Below are 20774 nucleotides of genomic sequence, written 5' to 3' on the forward strand. Positions count from 1 at the left end.
TGCTTTCTTTTGGGGGCATTTAGTGCTATAAATTTGCCTCTACACACTGCTTTGAATGCATCCCAGAGATTCTGGTATGTTGTGTCTTGGTTCTCGTTGGTTTCAAAGAACATCTTTATTTCTGCCTTCATTTCGTTATGTACCCAGTAGTCATTCAGGAGCAGGTTGTTCAGTTTCCATGTAGTTGAGCGGTTTTGAGTGAGATTCTTAATCCTGAGTTCTAGCTTGATTGCACTGTGATCTGAGAGATAGTTTGTTATAATTTCTGTTCTTTTACATTTACTGAGGTGAGCTTTACTTCCAAGTATGTGGTCAATTTTGGAATAGGTGTGGTGTGGTGCTGAAAAAAAGGTATATGCTGTTGATTTGGGGTGGAGAGTTCTGTAGATGTCTAATAGGTCCGCTTGGTGCAGAGCTGAGTTCAATTCCTGGGTATCCTTGTTGACTTTTCTGTCTCGTTGATCTGTCTAATGTTGACAGTGGGGTGTTAAAGTCTCCCATTATTAATGTGTGGGAGTCTGAGTCTCTTTGTAGGTCACTCAGGACTTGCTTTATGAATCTGGGTGCTCCTGTATTGGGTGCATATATATTTAGGATAGTTAGCTCTTCTTGTTGAATGGATCCCTTTACCATTATGTAATGGCCTTCGTTGTCTCCTTTGATCTTTGTTGGTTTAAAGTCTGTTTTATCAGAGGCTAGGATTGCAACCCCTGCCTTCTTTTGTTTTCCATTTGCTTGGTAGATCTTCCTCCATCCTTTTATTTTGAGCCTATGTGTGTCTCTGCACGTGAGATGGGTTTCCTGAATACAGCACACTGATGGGTCTTGACTCTTTATCCAATTTGCCAGTCTTGTGTCTTTTAATTGGAGCATTTAGTCCATTTACATTTAAAGTTCATATTGTTATGTGTGAATTTGATCCTGTCATTATGATGTTAGCTGGTTATTTTGCTCATTAGTTGATGCAGTCTCTTCCTAGTCTCGATGGTCTTACATTTTGGCATGATTTTGCAGCGGCTGGTACCGGTTGTTCCTTTCCACATTTAGCACTTCCTTCAGGAGCTCTTTTAGGGCAGGCCTGGTGGTGACAAAATCTCTCAGCATTTGCTTGACTGGAAAGTGTTTTATTTCTCCTTCACTTACGAAGCTTAGTTTGGCTGGATATGAAATTCTGCGTTGAAAATTCTTTTCTTTAAGAATGTTGAATATTGGCCCCCACTCTCTTCTGGCTTGTAGAGTTTCTGCCGAGAGATCCGCTGTTAGTCTAATGGGCCTCCCTTTGAGGGTAACCCGACCTTTCTCTCTGGCTGCCCTTAACATTTTTTCCTTCATTTCAACTTTGGTGAATCTGACAATTATGTGTCTTGGAGTTAGTTGCTCTTCTCGAGGAGTATCTTTGTGGCGTTCTCTGTATTTCCTGAATCTGAATGTTGGCCTGCCTTGCTAGATTAGGGAAGTTCTCCTGGATAATATCCTGCAGAGTGTTTTCCAACTTGGTTGCATTCTCCCCGTCACTTTCAGGTACACCAATCAGACGTAGATTTGGTCTTTTCACATAGTCCCATATTTCTTGGAGGCTTTGCTCGTTTCTTTTTATTCTTTTTTCTCTAAACTTCCCTTCTCGCTTCATTTCATTCATTTCATCTTCCATCGCTGATACCCTTTCTTCCATTTGATCGCATCGGCTCCTGAGGCTTCTGCATTCTTCACGTAGTTCTCGAGCCTTGGTTTTCAGCTCCATCATCTCCTTTAAGCACTTCTCTGTATTGGTTATTCTAGTTATACATTCTTCTAAATTTTTTTCAAAGTTTCCAACTTCTTTGCCTTTGGTTTGAATATCCTCCCGTAGCTCAGAGTAATTTGATCGTCTGAAGCCGCCTTCTCTCAGCTCGTCAAAGTCATTCTCCATCCAGCTTTGTTCCGTTGCTGGTGAGCAACTGCGTTCCTTTGGAGGAGGAGGAGGAGAGGCGCTCTGCTTTTTAAGAGTTTCCAGTTTTTCTGCTCTGTTTTTTCCCCATCTTTATGGTTTTATCTACTTTTGGTCTTTGATGATGGTGATGTTCAGATGGGTTTTTGGTGTGGATGTCCTTTCTGTTTGTTAGTTTTCCTTCTAAAAGACAGGACCCTCAGCTGCAGGTCTGTTGGAGTACCCAGCCGTGTGAGGTGTCAGTCTGCCCCTGCTGTGGGGTTCCTCCCAGTTAGGCTGATCAGGGGCCAGGGGTCAGGGACCCACTTGAGGAGGCAGTGTGCCCGTTCTCAGATCTCCAGCTGCATGCTGGGAGGAACCACTGCTCTCTTCAAAGCTGTCAGACAGGGACATTTAGGTCTGCAGAGGTTACTGCTGTCTTTTTGTCTGTCTGTGCCCTGCCCCGCAGAGGTGGAGTCTACAGAGGCAGGCAGGCCTCCTTGAGCTGTGGTGGGCTCCACCCAGTTCGAGCTTCCCAGCTGCTTTGTTTACCTAAGCAAGCCTGGGCAATGGTGGGCGCCCCTCCCCCAGCCTCGCTGCCGCTTTGCAGTTTGATCTCAGACTGCCGTGCTAGCAATCAGCGAGACTCTGTGGGCGTAGGACCCTCTGAGCCAGGCGCAGGATGTAAACTCCTGGTGCGCGGTTTTTTAAGCCCGCCGGAAAAGCGCAGTATTCGGGTGGGAGCGACCCAATTTTCCCGGTGCCGTCTGTCACCCCTTTCTTTGACTAGGAAAGGGAACTCCCTGACCCCTTGCGCTTCCGGAGTGAGGCAATGCCTCGCCCTTCTTCAGCTCGCGCATGGCGTGCGCACCCACTGACCTGCGCCCACTGTCTGGCACTCCCTAGTGAGATGAACCCAGTACCTTAGATGGAAATGCAGAAATCACCCGTCTTCTGCGTCACTCACGCTGGGAGCCGTAGACCAGAGCTCTTCCTATTCGGCCATCTTGGCTCCTCCCCTAAACATTCAACTCAGGATGATTTTAATAACTTTAATTTTTACAAATCGAAACTTTCTAGTTTTGGGTGTCTTTTTTAACTACTTCACAGAGTATTTTCACAAATACTAAATGAGTATTCTTCCACAGCATTATACAAGACTCGGTGATGAGCGGCAGTAGGTTTAAGAAAGTACTATATCCTTTGGTTAAAATTCCATGCTGATGTCCTCTGATTAGTTTAAAATCTTGAGCCTGAACTGAGCTGCACTGGTGACTAATTTACAGTGAAAGTAATTTATATAAAATATACTTAAAATACAAAATGATATTCACATTGTGTATGGATTTTGCCTGCATACGTAATTATGATGTCTACTTCCCAAATTACAGTCTGCTGCAAATCCTGAGACTCCCAACTCAACCATCTGCAGAGAGGCCAGCACCCAGTCTTCATCAGCTGCGGCTAGCCAAGGCTGGGTTTTACCAGAAGGCAAAATCATGCCAAACACTGTTTTTGTTGGTGGAATTGATGATAGGGTATTGTATTCATACCTCATTTTTACCTTAAAGTACATCATGAACAATGGGATTTGGGCCCTGTTACAAACTTAATGTGTTTTTGTACTTCATGGAGGTTTAGAATTGCTTTCAGGTTTGACCCATAGGTACTAAAAATATCTTTGACAAAGAGCTACTGGTCATTTGGGGATAAATGGGGAAAAAATTTCCCCCTCATGGTAGTAAAATTGTAGTAAAGTTGAAATTTTTGAATGCCGAATTTTTACTCTGACGTTCAATTCTGTTCCATAGACGGATGAAACTGAGATGAGAAGCTGCTTTGGTAGATACAGTTCTGTGAAGGAAGTGAAGATAATCACGAATCGAAGTGGTGTGTCCAAAGGGTGAGTAATTTTTTCAAAAATATCTGAACTCTAGTCCCCTGTTCTATAGGTATGAGACAAGACTTCAAAACTGATATTCTGACCCTTGTATAAATGAAATTGTTTGCGGTGTTAATTTCTTTCACGTAGGGGATAAAAGGTTATTACCAGTTCTTTTATTTAGTCACTTTTCTAATGTTTGTTTTGAAATGTCTGCAATTTTTATTTCATACAGATGAGTTAATCAGTTTTCTCAAATAATTGTTTTCTTCGTACACTGCACCGCATCTTAAATTTTAACCACCTTGTCTTAGATAGTAAGTTAAATTCAGGTTCACAGATGTGAATTCTTTGTTAATCAATGAAGTTTTCACAGTGCCCTAATCCTAGCACATTTTGACGTAGTTCTGCTTAAGAAAAAGTAGTGTTTGTAGAGGATCTGTCATGTGCATGTTAGCAAATACTTATCATGGTATATTATCCATCTTTGGTCATGATCACTTCTGTATATAGAACAGTAGAAGTTCTGAACCATGTACTGTATGATGGTGATTTTATGCTTCATTTATCTGCCTTTATAGCTATGGATTTGTTTCATTTGTTGATGATGTGGATGTCCAGAAGATAGTAGAGGTAAGTAATAGAAAAATCTCTTACTTATCTTACTGCTACAACGTTTAGTGTTAGTGAGATACTCAGACCTGTGTAAAATTTGGAGGACGTTAGACTTCCTGTTCAAAATGCAAAGTCAGAGTAACCTCCCATAACTTGATAGATCCTGTTTATTTCTGAGTGGACACCTAGGTTCATGAACTACAGACCGGAAAGGTTGGAGACCGGGTGATGAAAAGTTTTTGATCAACTTTTCACTTGATGCCTCTTGACACTGATTAGAGTGACAAGGGTAAGTAAGGTAGCTTCATGATGACAAATTTTAATTTGGTGCGTAGTTGTCACTGATCGTCTATGATGATAGGCACTTTAGAAGACTTTAGGTGTTTACCCAAGTCTTGGAAGCTAAGACTTGAAAATGGATTCTAGTTTTGTTACTGTTCTCTTTTCAGTCACAGATACATCTCCAGGGTAAAAAGCTGAAGCTGGGCCCTGCAATCAGGAAACAAAAGTTCTGTGAGTAGGAAAAGAAATTGTTCTTTTTTGACCCGTGTAGCTTTTCAAATAACTAAAAGTAGGCTTTTTTCTTCTTGCTTTTCAAAAAGGTGCTTGTCATGTGCAGCCACGTCCTTTGGTATTTAATCCTCCTCCTCCACCACAGTTTCAGAACGTCTGGAGGAATCCAAACACTGAAACTTGCCTGCAGCCCCTAATCACGCTGAATCCTGTAACTCAGTATGTTCAGGTAAGAACTGCTTATGTTCCTATTCTCTTGTTAATTGTAGTCATCCTTGCGTCTGTGGAATTGTATCTACACTTTCCATAGTAAGTGGCAATGGAATCCCTGTTTGAACAGTGTGAGTAATGGGAAATTTGTTACTTCTATTAGAAATTTCTTACTCTTAGTGTTGGTTATTTGAGCTAAAAATCTTCTATATACTTTTTGAGGCTTTCTCTCAGAAATGATCTCTGTAGACATATGAACAAATCTCTTCCTATCTCTTCCTTTTTCACCCCATATAACTAGTTCCTAAAGTATTTGGAAGCAGCTCTCCTTATGTGTCTGCCTAGGTTATTGTTCTCTGAGGTTAGCAGTTAACCTAGCTATTCTTTGCTTGCAGTGATTTCCAGATGCCTCCTCATATAAATTGCTGACCTCTAGATATATTCTGGTTCTTGGATGGGTAGATTTCTGTAGCTCTTCTTTACTTGCAGTGCTTTCCAGATGCTTCCTCATATAAATTACTGACTTCTGGATATATTCTGGTTCTGGGATGGGTAGATTTCTGATCTCTTTTACTCTGTCTATAAATCCCATGAGTTTCTGGCATGTCATTTCTCTGATGCTGGTTGCTTTGATATTTAAAGTAGGATTTGACATCCTCTGTCACTTACTGGTGATAAATAAGGTTTATTTTGTTCTTCGTTCCTTTCATTTCTGTGTGTGTTTAAAAGACCTTTTCTTTGATGGAATATAAAGTAACAAAATAGTAGTGAAATAGTTCTTCAGTGTCTCTCATTTGTTCACATTTTCCGTGTCCTTGAAACGTGTAGGGTACACCTCTTCTTCTTTTTCCTTCTCTGCGCAATGGCTAGAAGAAAAGCCCTGCTTGTTTCTAGCATTTATGGTGAGCCATTACTGAATGTGGGTGTATTCATGAATGCTGCTACCTGTATGTTTTTAATTAGTAAGTATTCATTGAAACGTCGAAGACATTATACTGTCTCTTTTCCATTTGTGGCTTATATACTGCCCTTAATTTGTGGAAATGAAGTACCGAGAAAGCCGTAACATCTGTCGAAGAACTACAGTATTACCCAAAATATTGTCAAGTATAAAACAGTCTGGAAGTGTTTTGCCAAAGAAATAGCAAATGTGTTAATTTAACTTAGGTTGAAATCTGTCTTAATAGAGCCTTATCACCAGTGTCAGAAATTACTTCTGGGTGGGCATAGGTAGACAGTGTAAATAAGGTAAACTTTGGCTGGTGCAATAGGCACTTCTTTTGTCATTTGTCTCTTCCCCTTTCCCACCCAAAGGGTAGCACTTGACAGAGAATATTTGTTTCTTCATAATGTCTGTCATTCATTTAGAAATCTGCATTGCTGTAGGTAGAAAAACAATTACTATTTCAATGTTCTTTCTATTTTTGTCACGTTGGGAATGATACTTCCTTCTAATTAAAAACAATGTTTTGCCGTATTAATCCATTCTTTCTGTCAACTTTATTTTCAGGCTTATTCTACTTATCCAGATTCACCAGGTCAGGTCATCACTCGATATCAGTTGCCTTTATATAATAATCAGGTAATTGAAGAGGGAGTAAAATGATTTACTTTCAGCTACCATTGAGGCCTTCAACTTGTTTATACAAATTGCCTGAATAGGTTGTCATTTTAAACTAGTGAAGTGTACCTAAAATTTTAGAAAACACTTAGAATTAGTGTAATGAAGGCCTCTGTAGTATTTAGAAGTGATGAAATAATATTTTGACAGGAGGGTACTTGGCAATAACTTTTCTGTAGAACAATTTCTGAGATTTGGTGTTCCCATCTTTGATTCAGCATGCATTTTGTTATGTTTGCTGTCAAAGAGCTGAAACATGCAGACTGTCTTTCATGAATTTAGAGATACAGAGTGAAATAAAAGCTTTATCCAATTCTTAGAGCACAGAATTCCAATTGTGTTTTTAGTTTAGCTTGCTGCTTCATGATAGTAGTTCTCTGGGTCTCTTTTCAATGATACAACTATATCTATGACCTATAATCATATGTGTGGTACCAAATTCAAAGAATTAGTATCTTTGAGAGTTTCACAATGCCATTTGCAGAAACTTGGGAAAAAGGTGAGGTTTTCTATGTAGAAGGAAGAGCAAGAAGTTGAGGGATTAGAAACCTAAAGTACTTATTTTTTCTATTCTGTTTCTTTTGTTCTGTTAACCAAGGAGCCAGCATGAGAAGTACTTCGATATTGTGTCTCACGTGTTCTTGAAAATGTGTAGTAATATTTGAATAATTTTGGTTTCCTTTTTTTTTTTTCCCCCCAAGATGCCACCACAGCGGCCTGTTGGGGAGCAAAGGAGTTACGCTGTACCTCAGGTAAAGTGAATGCGCCAAACGTACACTCCCTGTTCTTTCTTGATTTTTTTCTATTTCATACGTGCCTATAAATGTTTTAAATCGTTCTTTGTATTAATGTGGCACATTTTGTTACTTTCTTTTTAACCCAATTTTAAACTCCTGTGGGAGCAACAGTGCCTTTTTCTCTCCCAGGTTTTTGCATGCTTAAGCAATGGCTGGTCCACATAATGATAAGAATTCGGTTACTTTTTGATTGACTATACAGTCCATGAAAGGTAATATTAATGTGGCCTTAGAATGAGCGTGTATCTGCCTGGAATCTGCCTCTGGCCTTACCCTCCGTAAAAAAAAAAAAAAAAAAAAAATGTGTTCAAGAGAAACAGAAATGTTTTGCTATTAATTACTCTTAAATAAGAATGGGAAGAAAAAAGAGTACTACCTCTAAAACACCCGAACTGCTTTCCCGCCACATAACTAGTTCCAAAAATATTTGAAAGCAGCTGTCTTCATGTGTCTGCCTAGTTTATTCTTCTCTAAGGTTAGCAATTCATCCAGCTATTCTTTACTTGCAGTGTTTTCCAGATGCCTCCTTATATAGATTCCTGACTTCTGGGTATATTCTGGTTCTGGAATGGGGAGGTTTCTGATGTGTTTTACTATATTTATAAATCCCGTGAGTGTCTGGCATGTAATTTCTCCGATCCTGGTTACCTTGATATGTAAAGTAGGATTTGACATACTCTGTCACTTACTGGTGATAAGTAACGTTTATTTTCTTTTTAGTTTATTTATGTCTTAGTTTAAAAGACATTTTCTTAGATGGAAAATAAAGCAAGAAAATAGTGGTGAAATAGTTCTTCAGTGTCTCTCATTTGTTGACATTTTCCGTGTACTTGAAACAGGTAGGGTATACCTCTGCTGCTTTTTCGTCCTCCGAGCGATGGCTAGAAAAAAAGCCCTGTTTCTCACATTTACTGTGAGCCATTACGTAATCTGGGTGTATTCATGTGTGATGCTATGTATATGTTTTCAATCACTAAGTATTTATTGAATCGTAGAAGACATTATACTGTCTCTTTTCCAGTTGCGGATTATATACTGCCCTTAGTTTTTTGAAATGAAGTACAGAAAAAGCCGTAACATTTGTAGGAGAACTTCATATTACCCTGTGGTCTTGTCAAATACAAAACCCTTTGGAAGTATTTTAAGAAAGAAAGAAAGCAAATACATTAATTTAACTTACATTGAAGTCTGTCTTAATAGAGCCTTATCACCAGAATAAGAAATAACTTCTGGGTGGGCATAAGTACACAGTATAAATAAGGTCAACTTGTCTGGTGAAATAGTCACTTCTTTTGTCATTAGTCTGTTCCTCTTCCCCAGCCAAAGGGCCTCACTTGACAGAATATTTCTTTCTTCATAAAATCAGTCACTCATTTAGAATCTGCGGTGCTGTATATAGAAAAGTAATGTTTTAAAACTTTTTCATAGTTTTTTATATTGGGAATAGTATTTCTAATTAACAAAATGTTTTACCGTATTCATTCATTCTTGCTGTAAACTTTATTTATAGGCATATCCTACTTATCCAAATTCAGCAGTTCACATCGTCACTGGATGTCATTTGCTTGTATATAATTATCAGGTAATTTAAGAGGGAGTAAAATGATTTACTTTCAGATATTATTGAGCCCTTTGTTATACAAATTGCTTGAATGGTTTGCCATTTTAAAATAGTGAAATGTACCTAAAATTTAAGACAACACTTAGAATTAGTCTAGAATGAAGGCCTCTGTATTATTTAGAAGTAATTGCATAATATTTTGACAGGAATGTACTTAGCAAAAACTTCACTGTAGAACAGTTTTTTGAGACGTGGTGTCCCCTTCTGTATTGTAGCATGTTTTTTTTTTTCATCTTTGCCGTCAAATAGCTGAAACATCCAGACTGGCTTTTATCAATTTTTTAGAAAGACAGAGTGAAATAAAATTACTACCCACCTTTTAGAGCACAGAATTTGAATTATATTTGTATTTTAGCTCGCTGCTTCATAATAGTAGTCCTCTGCGTCTGTTTTCATAGATATGACTGTATATATGACCCATAATCATATCTATGGTAATAAATTCCAAGAACTAATATCCTTGAGATTTCCACAGTACCAACCCCAGAAAATTGGGAAAAAGTTGAGGTTTTACATAATAGAGTTAACAACAAGAATGTCAGAGATTAGAAACCTAAAGTAATTCTTTTTTCTGTTCCGTTTCTTTTATTATAATAACAAATTAAAGGAGCCAGCATATGTACTTCAATATTGTGTTATCTCATGTATTTTTGAAAATGTGAAGGAACATTTGAATGATTTTTGTTTCCTGTCTCTACTAAAAACACAAAAAAATTAGCCAGGCGTGGTGGCGCACACTTGTAATCCCAACTAGTCGGGAGGCTGAGGCAGCAGAATCACTTGATCCTGGGATGCAGGTTGCTGTGAGCTGAGATTGTGCCACTGCACTCCAGCCTAGGCAGCAAAGAGAGACTCAGTCTTTAAAAAAACAATGCCATGAATATCTTTGTGTAAATATCTTGGCACGCGTCTGCTGTTAATTTCTTGAGATGAATTGCTATCAGTGAAATAGCTAGGTGAAAGCACTTTGCCCCTTTTATAACAATTTTATAACTAATTCTCCTTTTTAGTATACTGGTGAGTATCCCCGCTTATCAAATTATGATACACCTTTTCCACAGTACTCTTGGTAAATCACGTATTGGTATTTTCTCATGGACGGTGTGTAGAGTGCTGTCTTTTCCACACCCATTCCAGTGAAAGTTACTAGTATTTTTTAAATTGTCAGCCTAATAGCTGGAAAATATTACATTATGTTGATGCCCACTTTTTAAAATCATCATTGAAGTTGATCATTGGTCTTTAGCTTTTTAAATTAGGTTTTTAATTTTATTTTTCTTACTGATTCATACAAGACTTTGTATTGGTATTCACTTTTGTCATACATCGTGGAAAAAATATATAGGAGTAATAAGGAGGTGCCCTGGTGCCCTAACCTTATTCCTATTTTCAGTTCAGTTGACTCAACTAGTTCACTTGTAAGTTTGATGATAGGGTAGAATGAGATTGATCGAAAATAAGATTCCTCTATCTCTTTTTTACTTGGGTTTTAAAAAAATTTAAAAATGAGTGCTGTATTTTATCAAATGATTTTCAGTGATGAATTAAAGTAATGTGTCCTGCAAATTGAGTATTCTTGCATTCCCCATATAAACTTAGACTCTTTATATACTGCTGGAATTTCCCATTTGTGTTGAGGGCAGGGATGGATCATCTGGGTGAGGCTTTGTTGCTTATATGCTTTTAGCTTTGTAAAATGCGTTGAGAAATACTTTCTTCCTCTTTGAAAACAGAGTTTCGGCATAGCACTCTTTTGTTATCTGTGGCCACAACCAATTTTTCAGGTCTCATATATACTTTTGCTTTCTTGTGTTTTCTTGCTTTGTTTTGCCAGGATTGTTTATTGCTCGAATTTCATCCTCCCCACGTACCACTCCCCGAGAATCTGCGCTTTGATTTACTTAAGTTTTCATTCTGATTTTCACGTCCTATTTTCTAAATTTTATCACTCTCTTTATTTGCTTCTCCTCTTTTGCTGCGAATGTAACTTTGCTGACTACAAATGATAGGCTTTTTCCTGGTCAGTTTATATAAATACCAGTTTGCTTACATGTTGACACAGTAATTGAATTAGATAATACTGGCAAAGGAGCTGACCTCCCAGGAGTCTAAATAACGATAATTTTTTTGCAGCTTTTAGCTGTCGTCGTCACTTGGTTGTCCACATGTAACAAGGAATGTATTTGCTCTATGTGGCAATGAGAGTTGTGTATATGATGGTCTTGAAGCTCACTCCTGTTTACTATTCCAACATTTCTCATTTCAAAATTCAACAACTCACTTGAAGATATGGTTAAGAAAATTACTTCTTTAATGCAGTTTGTTTGCAGGATGCCATTGACGGTTACGTTGGTACTTTCTTTAAACTTAAACTCTTCTTATCCTAAGCATTCATTTATATTTTTGGCCATAGTTTAGAAGTAACCAAAGGTTGTCTGTTGATTGTGGATTTTTATATATACATTATATAATTATGTATAAATACACACACAGTGGGAATTGAACAATCCCTGCTAATCGAGCCATGGCAAAAATGAAGTACATTGCAAAAAATGAAGTACATTGCTTACTGCAAAGTACAAAAAAAAGCTTACAAAAGCTTTGATCGCCACCTGCTGGCCGAGGACTAGGACATGATCATTACTTCCTTAATTTAAAATATGATGAGTCCATTAAAGAGATTCGGTGAATTTTATATGTACGATTCCAGTTAAGCAGGCAGCCAGTTTGTAAGATCCAAGGTAAAGTCAAACTTCTTACAAAACCAAATGCCTTTTTTTTCTTCTTTACCAAACTACGGTTGTTTCGGGTATCCAAATGAGTACGAGAATCAGAAGAGACAACCAGAGATCTTTTCCAGCCATTTGTTTTGAAGCAAGGAAACTGAAACTGAGGTCATGAAAAGATTCACTTTCGTGAGCAATGGAAATCAGGTTCTTCCCAAACAAGAATTTTCCTCTTCAATTCTTGTGGCACTGTCACAAGGCTTCTTAACCAGACCCTTTGCAAATTTGGCACCAAATAATTCCTTATTGTAGGAGGCTGTCTTTGCATTGTAGGATGTGCAGTAGCATGCCTGGCCTTCAGCCCATCAGATTCCAGGAATACATCTCAGTTGTGACAGCCAATCTCTGAACGTCGCTAAATGCCCCTGGGGCTCAAAAATCTTGCCCAGTTGAGAATCAGTGCATTTCCATAACCTCTCATAATCTGACACAGGTTTCTGCCAGATGTTAGATTTCTAAATTAAAATGCATCCAAACACTATGGTGCAGAGACAATACTGTAGTGTAGCTTGTTTATCAAAGAAAAACATAGCCAAAGTTCATCCACAAATCAAGGGGGAATTGAAAAAGAAGGACTACAAGAATTTCAGAATTTCTTATGTTTTATTCTGTTTGGGATTTCTGAATGAACTGAGAAGGAATTGGTGAATTGTGTATAGGGAAGGGAAATCTAATCAGGTTCCTAATAGTTCAAGATAATGCAGCTTAATGTCATTTGGAAAAAACAATAATGGAAGACATTTTTAGAAAGGAAAAACTTAAAAATAGTGTTTTAAATTTTTCTTCCACAACACTGTCATGAAATAAAGCTGTTAAAGGAAAGAATTAGGCATTACTTACAAACCCCAAATAGCAAGTACAGGCAGGAAAGAAAAGAGAAGTGCAGTAACCTCAGCTTCAGTTGATTTCACAATTTAGATTTCATGTGTAGTAAAGCTGTGTAGAATAAGTAACTTCTAGCATCTAATTAACAAAGTAGGAACTCCTTTCTTACTACTATAACATTGTGTTGTTCAAAAAGATACACAGTTTCTTTCGTCTTTTGTTTTCTTTCAGACAGCTGTATGTGTAATAGCTTTCTCTTAGGCAGCTTTTTGTGCTTTCCTAGTCAACAGCACTTCACCAGTGATTTTTAAATTAATGATGTGTCATCGTTTCCTGATGTTTTGATTAGTTCTTAATTAAATTTTTTTTCAAAATAAGTCAGCTAAATAGTGGAGCCAAAAAAGAAACTTGAAAACAAATCTGCTGAAAATAAATTCAAATAACAGGACACTAACTTACATTAGCATACCACTTTTCCACTTTTACCACTTTATACGTGCAAAATGAATTCACTCATTTATATCTATCAGGCCACTGTGAAAATTAGAATTATCAGTTGGACTGATTTCATGTTACTCAGGAAGAAAAATGTTATTTCAGAAGATGCTTTGAACACCCTAGCGTTAAGGAAGAAGATTATAAGAAATTGGTTTAAAACATTGAGGTTTATTTTGTTTTTGGTGCGGCTTTTTCTTTTTTTTTTTTTTTTTAAGGTTTATCTTTAGTCTACTCAGTAAAGTGAAAAGTTGTTTATGAATGTAGAACAGGATGATTTTAAAACTTTAATTTTTCCAAATCTAAACCTTCTAGTTTTGGGTGTCTTTTATAACTACTTCACAGAGTATTTTCACAATTACTGAATGAGTATTCTTCCACAGCATTATACAAGACTCGGTGATGAGCGACATTAGGTTTAAGAAAGTACTATATCCTTTGGTTAAAATTCCATGCTGATGTCCTCTGATTAGTTTAAATCCTGAGCCTGAACTGAGCTGCACTGGTGACTAATTTACAATGAATATAACTTATATAGAATATATTATACTTAAAATACAAAAATTATATTTCACATTGTGTATGGGTTTTGCCTGCATACATAATTATCATGTCTGCTTTCCAAATTACAGTCTGCTGCAAATCCTGAGACTCCCAACTCAACCACCTGCAGAGAGGCCAGCACCCAGTCTTCATCAGCTGCGGCTAGCCAAGGCTGGGTCTTACCAGAAGGCAAAATCATGCCAAACACTGTTTTCGTTGGTGGAATTGATGATAGGGTATTGTATTCATACCTCATTTTTACCTTAAAGTACATCATGAACAATGGGATTTGGGCCCTGTTACAAACTTAATGTGTTTTTGTACTTCATGGAGGTTTAGATTTGCTTTCAGGTTTGACCCATAGGTACTAAAAATATCTTTGACAAAGAGCTGCTGGTCATTTGGGGATAAATGGGGAAGAAATTTCCCTCTCATGGTAGTAAAATTGTAGTAAAGTTGAAATTTTTGAATGCTGAATTTTTACTCTGACGTTCCATTCTCTTCCATAGACGGATGAAACTGAGTTTAGAAGCTGCTTTGGTAGATACGGTTCAGTGAAAGAAGTGAAGATAATCACAAATCGAAGTGGTGTGTCCAAAGGGTGAGTAATTTTATCAAAAATATCTGAACTCTAGTCCCCTGTTCTATAGGTATGAGACAAGACTTCAAAACTGATATTCTGACCCTTGTATAAATGAAATTGTTTGCGGTGTTAATTTCTTTCACGTAGGGGATAAAAGGTTATTACCAGTTCTTTTATTTAATCATTTTTCTAATGTTTGTTTTGAAATGTCTGCAATTTTTATTTCATACAGATGAGTTAATCAGTTTTCTCAAATAGTTGTTTTCTTCATACACTGCACAGCATCTTTAATTTTAACCACCTTGTCTTAGATAGTAAGTTAAATTCAGGTTCACAGATGTGAACCCTTTGTTAATCAATGAAGTTTTCACAGTGCCCTAATCTAGCACATTTTGACATAGTTCTGCTTAAGAAAAAGTAGTGTTTGTAGAGGATCTGTCATGTGCATGTTAGCAAATACTTATCATGGTATATTATTCATCTTTGGTCATGATCACGTCTGTATATAGGATAGTAGAAGTTCTGAACCATGTACTGTATGATGGTGATTTTATGCTTCATTTGTCTGCCTTTATAGCTATGGATTTGTTTCATTTGTTGATGATGTGGATGTCCAGAAGATAGTAGAGGTAAGTAATCCAATAGAAAAGTCTCTTATTTATCTTACTGCTACGACGTTTAGTGTTAGTGATATACTCAGACTTGTGTAAAATTTGGAGAAAGTTAGACTTCCTTTTGAAAATCCAAACTCAGAGTAACCTCCCATAACTTGATAGATCCTGTTTATTTTTGAGTGGACACCTAGGTTCATGAACTACAGACAGGAAAGGTTGGAGACCGGGTGAGGAAAAGTTTTTGATCAACTTTCACTTGATGCCTCTTGACACTGATTAGAGTGGCAAGGGTAAATAAGGTAGCTTCATGATGACAAAATTTAATTTGGTGCGTAGTTGTCACTGATCGTCTATGATGATAGGAACCTTAGAAAGCTTTAGGTGTTTACCCAAGTCTTGGAAGCTAAGACTTGAAAATGGATTCTAGTTTTGTTACTGTTCTCTTTTCAGGCACAGATACATCTCCAGGGTAAAAAGCTGAAGCTGGGCCCTGCAATCAGGAAACAAAAGTTCTGTGAGTAGGAAAAGAAATTGTTCTTTTTTGACCCGGGTAGCTTTTCAAATAACTAAAAATAGGCTTTTTTCTTCTTGCTTTTCAAAAAGGCGCTCGTCTTGTGCAGCCACGTCCTTTGGTATTAAATCCTCCTCCTCCACCACAGTTTCAGAACATCTGGAGGAATCCGAACACTGAAACTTGCCTGCGGCCCCTAATCACGCTGAATCCTATAACTCAGTACGTTCAGGTAAGAAGTGCTTATGTTCCTGTTCTCTTGTTTATTGTAGTCATCCTTGGGTCTGTGGAATTGTATCTACACTTTCCATAGTAAGTGGCAATGGAATCCCTGTTTGAACAGTGAGAGTAATGGGAAATTTGTTACTTTTGTTAGAAATTTCTTACTCTTAGTGTTGGTTATTTGAGCTAAAAATCTTCTATATACTTTTTGAGACTTTCTCTCAGAAATGACCTCTTTAGACACATGAACAAATCTCTTCCTGTCTCTTCCTTTTTCACCCTATGTAACTAGTTCCTAAAGTATTTGGAAGCAGCTCTCCTTATGTGTCTGCCTAGTTTATTGTTCTCTAAGGTTAGCGGTTAACCTAGCTATTCTTTACTTGCAGTGCTTTCCAGATGCCTCGTCATATAAATTGCTGACTTCTGGATATATTCTGGTTCTGGGATGGGTAGATTTCTGATCTCCTTTACTCTATCTATAAATCCCGTGAGTTTCTGGCATGTCATTTCTCTGATGCTGGTTGCTTTGATATTTAAAGTGAGATTTGACATCCTCTGTCACTTACTGGTGATAAATAACATTTATTTTGTTCTTCATTCCTCTTATTTCAGTGTGTGTTTAAAACACTTTTCTTTGATGGAAAATAAAGTAACAAAATAGTAGTGAAATAGTTCTTCAGTGTCTCTCATATGTTGACATTTTCCATGTACTTGAAACGTGTAGGGTACACCTCTTCTTCTTTTTTCCTTCTCTGAGCAATGACTAGAAGAAAAGCCCTACGTGTTTCTAGCATTTACGGTGAGCCATTACTGAATCTGGGTATATTCATGAATGCTGCTACCTGTATGTTTTTAATCAGCAAGAATTTACTGAAACGTAGAAGACGTTATACTGTCTCTTTTCCAGTTATGGCTATATACTGCCCTTAATTTGTGGAAATGAAGTACCGAGAAAGCCGTAACATCTGTCGAAGAACTACAGTATTACCCTATAATGTTGTCAAATACCAAACAATCTAGAAGTATTTTGCCAAAGAAACAGCAAGTGTATGAATTTAATTTACGTTGAAATCTATCCTAATGGAGCCTTATCACCAGTGTAAGAAATAACTTCTGGGTGGGCATAAGTACCCGGTATATATAAGGTAAACTTTGGCTGGTGAAATAGTCACTTCTTTTGTCATTTGTCTCTTCCCCCTCCCCACCCAAAGGGTAGCACTTGACAGAGAATTTTTATTTCTTCATAAAGTCAGTCATTTAGAAATCTGCATTGCTGTACGTAGAAAAACAATTACTGTTTCAAAGCTTTTCATATTTTTGTTATATTGAGTATGATATTTCTTTCTATTTAAAAAAAATGTTTTACTGTATTAATCCATTCTTTCTGTCAACTTTATTTTCAGGCTTATTCTACTTATCCAGATTCACCAGGTCAATTTATATCTATAAATTCCGTCATCCCTGGATATCAGTTGCCTGTATATAATTATCAGGTAATTGAAGAGGGAGTAAAATGTTTTACCTTCAGCTACTATTGAGGCCTTCAACTTGTTTATACAAATTGCTTGAATAGTTTGTCATTTTAAAGTAGTGAAATGTACCTAAAATTTAAGAAATCACTTAGAATTCGTGTAATGAGGACCTCTGTGTTACTTAGAAGTGATGAAATAAGATTTTGACAGGAGTGTACTCAGCAATAACTTTTGTGTAGAACAATTTCTGAGATTTGTGTTTCCGTCTTTGTTTCAGCATGTATTTTGTTATCTTTGCTGTCAAAGAGCTGAAATATCCAGGCTGACTTTCATGAATCTTGCAGAGATATAAAGTGAAATAAAAGCTTTACCCAATTCTTAGAGCACAGAATTCCAATTGTATTTTTATTTTAGCTTACTGCTTCATGGTAGTAGTTCTCTGGGTCTGTTTTCAACGATACAGCTATTATCTATGACCCGTAGTCATATGTGTGGTAAAAAATTCAAAGAATTAATATCTTTGAGGATGCTACAATTCTATTTCCAGAAAATTGGGAAGATTGAGGTTTTCCATGTAGAAGTAACAACAAGAACTTCAGGGATTAGAAACCTAAAGTACTTCTTTTTTTCTATTCTGTTTCTTTCATTATAACAAAGGAGCCATCATGATAAATACTTCAATATTATGTAACTCACGGGTTTTTGAAAATGTGTAGGAGTATTTACATAATTTTGGTTACTTTTTTTTTTTAAAAAAAAAAAAAAAAAGATTCCACTGCACTGGTCTGTTCGGGCGCAAAGGAGTTAGGTTGTTCCTGTGGTAAAGCGAATTAGTGAAACATATACTTCCTCTTCTTTCTTGATTTTTTGTGTGTCATATATGCCTATAAATATTTTAAATCATCCTTCATATTAATGTGTTACGTTTTGTTACTTTCTTTTTAACCTCTCATGGCAGCAACAGTGCCTTTTTCTCTCTCAGGTTTTGTATGCTTAAGCAATGGCTTATCCACGTAATGACAAGTGTTCAGTTACTTGTTGGTAGATTATTTAATGTAAGAAAGGTAGTCCTAATGTGGCTTTACCTAAGAACGGTAGTATTAATTTGGCTTTAGAAGAGCATGTATCTGATTAGAATCTGCGTCTGGATTTACCAAGCATAAAAAATTTGATAAAGAGAAACAGAAATGTTTTTCTGTTAATTACTCTTAAATAAGAATAGGATTAAAAAGAGCATTACCTCTATAACACCTGAGCTGCTTTCCCCCATGTAACTAAAATATTTGAAAGCAGTTCTTCTCATGTGTCTGCCTACTTTATTCTTCTCTAAGTTTAGCAATTAATCCAGCTATTCTTTATTTGAAATGATTTCCAGATGCCTCTGCATATAAATTGCTGACTTCTGGATATATTCTGATTCTGGAATGGGTAGATTTCTGATAGTTTTAAATATCTGTAAATCCCATCAGTTTCTAGCGTGTAGTGTCTCCGACCCTTGTTACTTTGCTATTTAAAGTAGATTTGACATATTCTGTCACTTATTGGTGATAAATAACGTTTATTTCCTTCTTAGTTCATTTTATTTATATCTTAGTTGAAAAGACATTTTCTTTGATGGAAAATAAAGTAACAGAATAGTAGTGAAATAGTTATTCAGTGTTTCTCATTTGTTGACGTTTTCCCTGTGCTTGAAACACGTACAGTATACCTCATCAATGGCTAAAATAAAAGCCCTATTTCTAACATTTACTGTGAGCCATTACCGAATCTGGGTGTATTCATGCCTGCTGTGTACCTATATGTGTTCAAAGAATAAGTATTTATTGAAACATATGAGACTTTATACTGTCTCTTTTCCAGTATTGGATTATATATTGCACTTAGGTTTTCAACGTAAAGTACAGAAAATGCCATAAATTCTGTAGAACTACATATTACCTTATAATATTGTCAAATACAAATCAGTCCGGAAGCATTTTTACAGGGAAATAGCAAATGTATTAATTTAACTTACATTGAACTCTGTCTTAATGTAGCCTTATCACCAGTGTAAGAAATAACTTCTGGGTGGGCATAAGTACACAATATAAGTAAGGTTAACTTTGCCTGGTGAAATAGCCAATTCTTTTGTCATTTGTCTGTTCCCCCTCCACGCCCAACCGTAGGACTCGACCGAGAATAATACATTCTTCGTAAATCAGTCAGTCATTTACAATTCTGCATTGTTGTATATAGAAAAATAATTAGTATTTCAATGTTTTTCATATTTTTGTTCTACTGTGAATATTTCTTTCTAATTAAAAAAAAGTTTTACCTTATTAATTCATTCTTTCTGTATAATTTATTTTCAGGCATATCGTACTTATCCAAATGCACCAGTTCAGGTCATCACTAGATATCAGTTGCCTGTATATAATTATCAGGTAATGTAAGAGGAAGTAAAATGATTTGCTTTCCAATATTATAGAGGCCTTTAACTTGTTTATACAAATTTCCTGAATAGTTTGTCATTTTAAACTAGTGAAGTGTACCTAAAATTTAAGGCAACACTTAGAGTTAGTGTAGAATGAAGACCTCTGTCTTATTTAGAAGTAATGAAGTAATATTTTGACGGGAATATACTTGGCAATAACTTTTCTGTAGAACAGATTTCTGAGATTTGGTGTCCCCTTCTTCATTTCTGGATTGTAGTTTTCATCTTTGCTGTCAAATAACTGAATGAAACATCCAAACTTGACTTTGCTGAATTTTGTTAGGGAGATAGAGTGAAGTAAAATTATGATCCACTTTTTTTATGGATCATAAATTATGATCCATTTTTTTTAGAGCACAGAATTCCAATTATATTTTCATTTTAGCTGGCTGTTTCACGGTAGTAATTCTCTGGATCTCTCTTCATAGATACGACTATGTCTGTGACCCATAATTATATCTATGGTGATAAACTGAAAGAGCTACTATCTTTGAGGTTTCCACATTGCCAACTCCAGAAAATTTGGAGAAAGGTGAAGTTTCATATATAAAAGTAACAAGAATGTCATGGACTAAAAACATAAAGTACTTAAGTTTTCCATTCTGTTACTTTTATTATAATGACAAAGGAGACAGCAGGATAAGTACTTCAATATTGTGTTTCTCATGTGTTTTTGAAAATGTGTAGGAATATTTTAATAGTTTTGGTGTCCGTTTTTTCTTTTTTTTTCTTTTTTTTTTTTAAAGGTGCCACCATAGTGGCCTGTTGGAGAGCAAAGGGATTATGTTGTACTTGACGTTAAGTGAATTAGCCAAACGTACACTTCCTGTTCATTCTTGATTTTTTTCCATGTCGTATGTGCCTATAAATATGTTTAAATGATTCTTTATAGTAATGTTTTATTTATTTATTTATTTACTTTCTTGTTAACCCGATTATAAACTCCAATGAGAGCAACAGTGCCTTTTTTGCTCTCAGGTTTTTATGTGCTTAAGCAATGGCAGGTCCACATAATGATAGACTATATAATCAAAGAAAGGTAGTATTCACGTGGCTTTAGAATTAGTATGTATCTGCGTAGAATC

At 36.4% G+C, this 20774-nt stretch overlaps 1 protein-coding gene across 1 annotated transcript in view; it reads left to right on the forward strand.

Annotated features, from left to right (window-relative positions):
- Nucleotides 1–20774, forward strand: part of LOC129025923 (deleted in azoospermia protein 4-like) — a 92381-nt gene that overhangs the window by 15960 nt on the left and 55647 nt on the right. The window contains exons 8-21 of the mRNA XM_063660931.1: nucleotides 3298–3444; nucleotides 3718–3809; nucleotides 4370–4421; nucleotides 4853–4916; nucleotides 5006–5145; nucleotides 6637–6708; nucleotides 7449–7499; nucleotides 13904–14050; nucleotides 14324–14415; nucleotides 14975–15026; nucleotides 15462–15525; nucleotides 15615–15754; nucleotides 17148–17237; nucleotides 19568–19639. Coding sequence (XP_063517001.1) covers nucleotides 3298–3444; nucleotides 3718–3809; nucleotides 4370–4421; nucleotides 4853–4916; nucleotides 5006–5145; nucleotides 6637–6708; nucleotides 7449–7499; nucleotides 13904–14050; nucleotides 14324–14415; nucleotides 14975–15026; nucleotides 15462–15525; nucleotides 15615–15754; nucleotides 17148–17237; nucleotides 19568–19639 — 1275 coding nt within the window. The remainder of the gene's footprint in view (nucleotides 1–3297; nucleotides 3445–3717; nucleotides 3810–4369; nucleotides 4422–4852; nucleotides 4917–5005; nucleotides 5146–6636; nucleotides 6709–7448; nucleotides 7500–13903; nucleotides 14051–14323; nucleotides 14416–14974; nucleotides 15027–15461; nucleotides 15526–15614; nucleotides 15755–17147; nucleotides 17238–19567; nucleotides 19640–20774) is intronic.

This window comes from Pongo pygmaeus, chromosome Y (assembly GCF_028885625.2).
Source record: "Pongo pygmaeus isolate AG05252 chromosome Y, NHGRI_mPonPyg2-v2.0_pri, whole genome shotgun sequence".
Taxonomy (NCBI): Eukaryota; Metazoa; Chordata; class Mammalia; order Primates; family Hominidae; genus Pongo; species Pongo pygmaeus.